The following is a 9,473-nucleotide window of genomic DNA, read 5'->3' as shown; positions in this document are numbered from 1 at the left end:
TGCTCGATAAAATTATTTTCACCGTTATCAAGGGGTCACTAAATTTATGGTAACTGACGGTAAATCGTCAACGGACAATTTTAATGGTAATTTTTCTTCGGAGTGTCTGGTCGTGTCGTCGACTCAACTCTTTTTTAAAATTATACCTGGAACCTTCGACTTTCAAATAGAGTTGTAAAATCCAAGAAAACTTTTAAAACCATATCAGAACAATCAAAAGAGAAAGTAAACAAAGAGAAGCTGTCGCTTACTCATACGGCCATTTGCAAAATCAACCGAGATTAAAATTTTGTATTTATTTTTCGATGTGGAAAATATAGCACATTTCATTGGGGGGAAAATACAGTACAAATTAAAATACAGAACATTTCAGAAGAAAAGAAAAACAGTGCACAGTATTTAGGACGAAATTATAGTACAATACAGTACGGATTAACGTTAGTTATGGCTGACTCTTAGCAAGGGCCAGATGACTTATAGGTCGCTCAGAAAAAAAAACGAAAGTAGTTATGACTTGAGTTATGTCGTTTTCGCTTGATAAATCTGAAATTAACTCAGGGTAGTTTTCTTAACAAACAATTTCTACGAAACTGTAGGATTCGCACTTGCCAAAGGGGATTCGAGCAAAGAATCAGAATTCAAACTGACTCGAATTTTATTTCCATACCCGAATCTCGAGGTATCGAAATGAAATTCGGTAAATGCAACTCAAACCTTAAGTTATATTAAATGAGCGTGTATGATTTCGCGGAATTGTCTTTCTGGTTTGTTTTGGTTCTAGGCTTCGTTTACCTTTACCGCGAGCATTATTTTTGTGTAATTTGATAATCTTAAAAATTTCATCTCTTTTTATCTGAATTTTCAAGTTTATAGCTTATATGCATGTGTAGTCTGTGTTCGCATAAAGAACGGTCAGTTTTAATACAAATTTAGACTTTATTTTTGTGGTATCGTGTTAATATATGGACGCTCAAAACCGGCGAAGTGAACATCAACATTAAAAGAACAATGAAAGGTAAATAGTTAGCAATTCTGTTTCAACTAGAATAACTCTCAATGTATTTCTAGCGATCAAATTTCTAGCATTAACCGTCAGTCTATGTCAGTATTTGTCCTGTGATGGAACCGTTAATGCTCAAGCAAACAACGATGACGAATTCATCAATCCAAACTGGATAAAGCCAGATCCGTGGTCCCGCCACGATCGTGAAATGCGAAAGAAACAAACCGCTAGAGCGGAGGAATGTCAGTGCCCTCCGGTGCCACAGTGTGACCCAATCGAAAAGAGTCTTCTGACTACTGCAAAAGTTGAAACAATCGATAAACCGGACGATAACAATCGTTTGGCAATGGTGTTCTATAAAAAGTTCGTTACGCGGCTCTTTGACGATTCACAATTGATGCCAGATGACGCGTCAGCCTATCTGCTGCGGAACGTACAGTTCAAAGTAACGCGTAAGCAGGTGCAAGATCTAAAGCAAGCCACAACAGCCCGAGATATAGACGGAATTGTGGCCGCTATAGTGGAACAATCCAAAGGAAGCGGATATCGACCGGTCATGGAATCTTTCTGCTGGAATATATCGCTATTTTTTTCGAGACTAAGTGAGAATGTATATTTGTTATATTTTCTACTTCCGACGGTCTGCCTACCGGCAGCCTACATTTTGGTAAAAATTCTCTCCCGAATCATGCACATACATCCGGCAATCATCGTATTCCTGTTGTTTACTACAATCAGTTTTTTTATTACATTTGATGAATGCAATCGGAAGTTGGAATTGGAATCACTGGCCAAATTGATGCATCATGACACCACGAACCCTTGCGACACGCAACATAAAGCTAACCGAGGAGTGACCGATTGGTTGACTGGACTGTTCGGCCAAAGTGACGAAGCGAAATGTATGGAGCATCTTCGTAAAACGTTGGGAGCTTCTAGGAAGATTTGTGATCCTTCACAAGTGTTTATGGTAATGGTGGCAAAGATTCAGCTCAGCTATTTTGAGACGTTTTTCGTAAAGATAATCGAAATCTTCAAAACTAGTACGGCTTCATCGGGCTTCGTGGAAAGTTTTCTAATCAAGATACTTCTCATATTGCTCGTGTACGTTTTAGTTAAAACTGTATTGAAATACGGAATCTCTGGATCGTTTAATTTCTTGGGAAACATGTTGACGGGTTCACACAGTAATGGAGCTGTTCCGCAGAATGCTCTACCCGGCGGTCAAACAACGCAACAGGCCATCCCGGGAGCAATGCCAGCTTCGTTCAATTTCAAAATCAACATTGATCATGGAAGGAAAAAAATCACGCGTCCTGATATCAACAGAATCGAGGAAATTGCAGATAACGGTAAACCGAAACCCCTGGCTGTTGCGCAGAGTTCCAAAGAATCACCGAAAAAATTCGAAGACGGTTCCGGTGATGCATCAGTACCCGATGAGATCAGCGATTCCGGGTCGGACAACGAATCCATCCATGTCGAGTGTCATTTGCCGGAATTCGATGGCAACAGGAGAACCCATGTGATTGAAAGAAGTTCAACCGGAAACGCTAATTTTGCTATCTAGTTTATGTCAAGCCCTGTTTCCACTGAATGTCACTGTTTATTAATAAATTAAGATAATTTGATGAGTAATAATTTCTCTATCTGTCTCCGCGGAAAGAATTCAGGTTTCGTGAGAATAGTTTCCCTAATGGAATGAAAAACAATAGAGTAAGCAAAACAAAAAAAAAACTAAAAATCGATGATTTTAATTATACTTCTATCTCGGGTTTATATTGATTTTCACCATACGTTTTTCAGACTTCTAGAACATTTCAAACCCATCTTTACCTATTTATTATAGCGGAGTTTTTTTTCGCAATGAGTGTAGTAATGCTTCTTAATCTTATGGACAAGAATGAGAGAGCTGCATTTCACATAGTTTTTCAGGTAAACCGACTCTTTGGTACTCCTTGAGATTTACGAAATCAAAATTTGTTTTGATGTCAGATATCTCACAAATACATGAAACAAGATCTGATATCTCGAAAAAAAATTAAAAATTGAACAATTCTAGAATATCTAACTTGTTTAAAATTTTCGCCTTTCTCATAAAGAAAGGTTATGTAATCAATGTGAAAACTGGCTTTTGAACCGAGGCCCGGAGGACCGAGTGGCATATCCCACTCGACTCTGTTCGTTGAATACGCAAAATATCTGTGTGTATGTAATGTCTTTCGCACCAACTTTTCTCGGAGATGGCTGAACCGACTTTCACAAACTTCAATTCAAATAAAAGGTCTTCCTGAATTTTTTTTTGGGTCTGACTTCCGGTTCCGGAATGATGGGGTAAAATGCGCAAAAAATGAAAATATAAGTACTAACTTTTCTCGGACATGACAGAACCGATTTTCACAAAATCAGATTCAAATGAAAAGTCTTATGGTCGCATAGAAAATTTCATCTAGATCCGACTTCCGGTTCCGGAATTACAAGGTGAATAATGGAAAAAATCCAATTTTAAATTACTTACTCACTTTTCTCAGAGCGCCATCTCTGAGAAAAGTGAGTAAGTAATTTGGAACTCATTAACTTTTCGTTTGAGTGTTTGAACAGAATGATTTTACAAGGATAAATTTTTAAATATTACCATTTAATTCTGTTATAAGTATATCACGTCACTATACAAATTCACTATGTATCTCACGACACTATAAATCTTGTATAATAAACGTCACATCACATATGCGCATTTCGAATACAATTTATATTCTTCAGTGTGATAGTTTTGTTTAGTTATTCTTGTAATTTGGAACTGATTTTTACAAATTTAGAATCAAATGAGTGGTCAAAACTTCTGAATATCATTCGGATCCAACTTCCGGAATTGTAGACTTAAAGGGACGAAACAAAAAACATAAAATATTTTCTAACCTGGCCTCACAACTACTCCAATCAGTAGTCATTATCAGTACACGGTCAAAAAACCGATTCTGGCTGTCCTGGTTCCAGGTTTCCGATTCCGGGCGCACCGAAAATAGTGATCATATTTTCCCACATGTATATCACCCATTTTTTCTCAACGATGGTTTGACCGACAAACATTTTTCCTCGCTTAATCTATCTTTTTCGAGAACGGTAGACTCCGAAAAGAACGGTATCTCGATTAGTTTTTCTACAAGAAAAGAACGAACGAACGGCTCTCGAGAACTAGTTCCTTTAATTTAACTCTGCATCACTGAACGGTTTTTTGAGATGAACTGTTTTGCCCATCTCTAGTCTGAAAAAGCAAAGCCTTGGTATTACATTCCTGTAGTGGAATTTGACCTTCTGTTTCAACAGACTTCGCAGCCGATTCAGAGTGTACAAAACCATTGCATGGCTGGTGCTACGATTCTACTGACACTACGAATCCTCCCAGGTCGGGGCTAGAACGTACGACAACTGGTTTGTAAGACCAGCTTCCTATGCATTGAACCGCCGACCCGGAACGAATCGTTGGTTAATTTAAATTTGGAAAAATTAGAGCAAAAAAATCTGATAACCTCAGCAGCGTCTAATTCGTGTTTTAAGTATAGAAATAAAAATAGATCGACATATTCTGAACAGATTTTAAAAATGACCGTTTTTCACAGAATTCTGAAGTTGATCAGTGATCAATGAGTCCCTGAAAGTCTTGAAATTGCTTAGGAATTGCACAGTAGAAATGTATTTCCGACCGCGTTTAAAAGAGACGCGAGACCTTTGTTTTGGCTCACAGGAATGAGTGGCGAGATTTTCGTCGTGAATAAGACTTACTTTACTATGGAGCGCCTTTCCAAAATTTACCCCGTATTAGAATGGGTAGAACTCAAACGTGAATATCTCTTGTTAGACTTAACCCAACAACATAATTTTTTCCCCAAGCTATCGGAAATATGATCAGCAATTTATGATAAAATTTTCAGTTGTATGAAATAGCCACAAATAACTCAAAATTATAGTTTTCTAAAATTTTTGATTTTCATGAGTACAAAAAAGAATAACTCATGACGCTTGTTTGTATTTCTCGTTTTCGGATGACGCTTTTTACGCAGTAAGTGACATTGAATTTTCAAGTTACCAACTGGGTAAGTATAAAATGTAAAAATTGTCTCGTTTCTTCCATGGTAGACTGCGCAGTGGACTTTTAATATCGGTGAATTAATTTGTCAAAGAACTTTTTCGATTTTTTCTTCCATTGGAAATCAGCAGGTAACATATTTTTTACCACCAGAAAGGTGTAAATAGACGTTAACGGCCAATATGCCACTCATCAACATCCATTTTGAAGAGAAAATCCGAAAGATGTTCCCAGAAAATTAGTCGTAACAGCAAATGAACTCTTGCGTGTTTCACATCCAGACGTAATGGCTTCGAAAAAGTCTTCTACTTTCTTTGTTTGTTTGGAAAGGTTACAATGACCATACATTCAGCGGTTTCGTTTATAGTCACATGGACTTTACTATTTTTGACAACCGATGGTATCTCGCGGCGTCGCACCGCCGAGCCACTTCAGCACGAAAAAACTCTTCCTTTCCTTCTCGCGAATTACTTGAATTTCTAACGCACTATCCGCGAATCAACGTGCTTACACGTTGAGAGCTTCACCGGAAGTCCTTCGAAAAAGTCTAAAATTTAAAAAAAATGACATGACATTTGTAATGTTCGTCGAAATGTCTGTTTTGTACTACCATTCCATTCCTATCGTCTTGATTCGCCTTGTTTCGATGTGGTGGGTGATGAGTGTCCGTAAATTACTCTGACTGCACCAATACCAATACACAGATACTATTCTAATCGCACCGGTTCGCAAACTGCAATCAAAAGGAGCAGCAGATAGAAGCAAAAACAGCGCATCTGTCGCACTCATTCGGTACGAGGTTTAGCTAACTCCTCTTGCTGTAGGTAAATATTTATCACTGTCGTAATCAAAATATGGAATAATTTAGTTTTACATTGTTATCAAAACAATTTCTAAGGAACAACAATTTTTCGTGTCGGAGGGAAAAGAGACGGAAAATATTATGCCCGGAACGGTGGAGAAGATCGTAGCCGATGCCGACAAACACCTGAGTGATATTACGGCCATCGTGTACTCGCAGGACCATGTTTTCACGTCCGGCGGAGATGGTAAAGTTAAGGTAAGACCGGTTGATATTGAGTTCGATTCAAGCGAAAGTCTTCGACAAAAACGAAGAAAGGTCAAGCAAAAAAAAAAAAAAAAAGAACGGAGCGTGTCACACATGACCGAAATGGAATCATGAAAACGGTTGCTAAAAATAGATGCATAAATATTTTGATCGTGAATCGTCGTGGAATCTGTGGCTACGAGTGCGGATTCTTTGCCAGCACCGTCAGAGTGAAGAATTGCGGAAATTTCTAAACGGAAGTCGAGAATGTTCGCGTTTCGTAAACGGTACGGAAAAGTTTATTTTGTACTTCTGATCAATTTCATGTTCGGTTTTAATTATTACTTTACTTGAAATGTGAGAAAAGAGCATAATTTTAGGTGCAAATTCTATTCTTATCTAGTCAAAACTCTTATCTTTGACTAACTTTCCGCGCTCGTTTCTTCAGACAATCCTTGTTCACACGGTACATCTTATCGTCAAAGTATTCCTGCTTCTTCATTTTAACCCCACGACACTTGGTGAGACAGAGGTCCTCCAAATAGCGACAATTTTCTACGATGCTGAATACTGCCTCGTCGGTCAACGCTCCGTTCCTGAACAGGTTTAAAATTTCCAATTCCGTCAGCATGGTGGCAACGATTCGTGCCGATTCATCGTCAAAGTTGCGGCACTGGGATGCATTGAGCCAGGTTAAATTTGGACACTTCAGACAAAGCATCCGCCAGCCTCGGTTCGTTATTCGGTTGCACATTGCCAAACTGATACTCTTCAAGCCCGGATTGTCGAAGGCTTCCAGCGAAAGATCGGTCACACCGTCGCACTTTTCCAGCACTAGATCTTTCAGTTTGGTTAAATTACTAATCCTCACCGGTCCCAGGAAGGCTCGTTCGGTTATCTGTTTGCACTTGCTAAGATCCAAACTTTCCAGTGCCGGCAGTGCGATGAAGATCAGTTGAACCGTACAATCGGTGACCGCTTTCTCGCATTCGCTCAAGTTTAGTGCCATCAGATTCGGAAAGCTAAGCGGAATCTGTTCGACGGCAGGCTGGGGCAATTCTTTGTAGTATATCCCGAGGGACTTCAGATTAGGCATGTAAATGTGATTGAAGCATTGCGGTGTGAGAGAAACCGTGTTTCGGTTTTTAGTTAGTACTAGGTTTTTTAGCTTTTGCAGTTTTTTAAGATATTCCAAGCCACTGTCCGAGTTTCTGGATATATCTAAGTAAAATTGTTCCAACGATTCCAGATTGTCGCATATTGCTTTCAGGTACTGATCGTTGTTGAGATCCAGCGAGGAATCGATGGCTATTTCAAGCTTCTTGATTTTACGCTGCTTTGCCAAAAAGTCGTAGAATATTTGATCATTCTTGCGAAGTTTCAATTCTCCGAAGACAACTTTTTCCAACTGCAGTTCGTCGTCTTCGTGGATAAGTTTTTTCAGTGCTACTTCGTTGAAGCTGTCCACCTTGAAGGACTTCATAGTTTTCTTATGCCGTTTGACCATTTGGGTCACTGCTTTCAGCTGGTCCCACAGATCACTATCCGGATCTTCGAACATCTCGTTCAAAAACAGCTGAACTTTCAACTTGACTAGACAGGACTGGTTCTGGGATAGATTGCAGTAGACGTGTCCTGATTCAAACCGCTGGATTTCATCCTCAGGGTATTTGAAATTGAACTTCTTGAGCTGTGGCAGGTGTAAAGTTTTGCCACACTCTTCGCCGGCGAAGATGCATTCTTCAATGTCGAGAACTTTAAGACCGGGTACCATTTGAACGAGTTCCAGGAATCTGCCACGCTCCAGGTGACACTTGCACAGCGAAAGCATCTGTAGCGCATCCTTGAATTTCATCATCAACTGTCGCAGGTGCTGAATGAAGCACTCATCCTCGTAGATAATATCTTTCCGGCATAGGTTTCGTTTCGATTTTTGCACATCGTAAAATGGAATGGACGTGAAGCGTATATTCTGATAGAGGCACTCACTCTGCAGGAACAGTCCGATAGAGGCCGGGGTCAGTTCCTTCTTGAAGTGTAGTACCATTTTGGACATGAACGCTGACCGCTGGTAGACGTCATACCACAGACGACACACAGCCGAAGCCTGTTTCAGGTCACTGTAGCGAAGGTTTTTGAATATTTTCTCCAAAATCTGTTGAAAAGTGTGTTGCATTTAGTAAACCACCCGACCAACGGTAAAGATGTTCCTCACCTCAACAGGTAAAAACTCCATGCTTTTATCGAATTTGTTTTTCCAGATTTGGACCAAAGATTTATCTCTCAAAAAAGAGATAGCCGTTCACGAGGCCTGGATCTACGCAATGGCGGTGGACTCGCTGGGACGGATATATACCAGCAGTTGCGATGGTACGATCCGTTGCTTGCTGAACCCTCTGCAGTCGGATGACGTGAAGGAACTGCTCAAGTGTAGCGACGAAATCGAGTCACTGTACGTTGACAGTAAGGACAACCTGTGGAGTGGAGACGACAAAGGAATCGTTACCATGTGGGTGGACCACAAGATCAAGTTCAAGTTCAATCTGGTGGAACAGGTCCGTTCGTTGGCCATTCAGAACAATCTGATATATTCGATTCGGGACAATGATCTGACGATTACCGAAGTGCTGGAAGGTTCCGCCACCGGTCGTTACATTACCAAGGCCAGCGTTCCAGGCAAATGTCCGGTGGTGCTGTGCGGCACATGCTCGAACAATGTCCATAGCAACCTAGCAATCATTACACGGGATGGTCTAGGAATCACCTTAATCAGGAACAATAGTAAGGAACATTTTTCTGTACAGTGGACCAAAGAGGTAAGAACAGATGAATGATTTAGTATGAACATACTATGTAGTAATAACGATTCTATCAATACACAGAAAGCACACGATATGATCATCAACTGCGTGCTGGGTGCCAATGAGCTTCTGTATACTGCCGGCTACGATGGAATCGTGAAGCAATGGACGAGTCTGGAGAAGGACCCGAAGCTTGCAGAAGAAGTAAACACCGGAAGTGGTTGTTTGAACGCGTTATGTTTAGGTTCGGAACGAACCATCGTTTACGTAGGTGGAAGTGACGGATTGCTCAAAATGGTGAGATTCTCCGCCTAAATCTACTACCTCTCGATGCTAAAAAAAAGGAAAAGTGCCATCAAACGTGTTTTCAGTTTAGTTATGCACTTGACTATAAGATTCAACTTTTAATTGTCCTTTTGTTTCCTATCAAATCAGACCAAAGTGAATCAGTTCGATTCATCAGACTAATAAAACTCTTAATACATTTTTGACACCAATAGTTATCATTGATCGAATGCCACTGTCGGCATGAAC

At 40.0% G+C, this 9,473-nt stretch overlaps 3 protein-coding genes across 4 annotated transcripts; 2 read left to right on the top strand and 1 right to left on the bottom strand.

Annotated features, from left to right (window-relative positions):
• The first annotated feature begins 787 nt into the window (after positions 1-787).
• LOC131430944 (uncharacterized) lies at positions 788-2,644 on the top strand. The gene is made up of 2 exons (XM_058596259.1): positions 788-1,015; positions 1,069-2,644. The coding sequence occupies exons 1-2, from the start codon at positions 1,009-1,011 to the stop codon at positions 2,571-2,573; spliced, it is 1,512 nt and encodes a 503-aa protein (XP_058452242.1). The 5' UTR covers positions 788-1,008; the 3' UTR covers positions 2,574-2,644.
• Positions 2,645-5,782: 3,138 nt separating this feature from the next.
• LOC131430935 (uncharacterized) lies at positions 5,783-9,430 on the top strand. Of its 2 annotated transcripts, none has more exons than XM_058596236.1 (4): positions 5,783-5,914; positions 5,989-6,150; positions 8,400-8,954; positions 9,021-9,430. In XM_058596236.1, the coding sequence occupies exons 2-4, from the start codon at positions 6,034-6,036 to the stop codon at positions 9,252-9,254; spliced, it is 906 nt and encodes a 301-aa protein (XP_058452219.1). In that variant the 5' UTR covers positions 5,783-5,914; positions 5,989-6,033; the 3' UTR covers positions 9,255-9,430. The 2 variants fall into 2 exon arrangements, with proteins under 2 accessions (XP_058452219.1, XP_058452229.1); XM_058596246.1 differs by having other exon boundaries at positions 5,815-5,910.
• Positions 6,384-8,493, bottom strand: LOC131430928 (uncharacterized). Its single transcript, XM_058596223.1, has 2 exons — positions 8,354-8,493; positions 6,384-8,293 (listed from the first exon to the last, which is right to left on the bottom strand). Exons 1-2 carry the CDS (start codon positions 8,372-8,374, stop codon positions 6,551-6,553), a joined length of 1,764 nt encoding a protein of 587 aa, XP_058452206.1. The 5' UTR covers positions 8,375-8,493; the 3' UTR covers positions 6,384-6,550.
• Positions 9,431-9,473: the final 43 nt, after the last annotated feature.

This window comes from Malaya genurostris, chromosome 1 (assembly GCF_030247185.1).
Source record: "Malaya genurostris strain Urasoe2022 chromosome 1, Malgen_1.1, whole genome shotgun sequence".
In the NCBI taxonomy this organism is placed as follows: Eukaryota; Metazoa; Arthropoda; class Insecta; order Diptera; family Culicidae; genus Malaya; species Malaya genurostris.
Note: the sequence above shows the minus strand (reverse complement) of the source record. Positions and strands in the feature narration are given on the sequence as shown.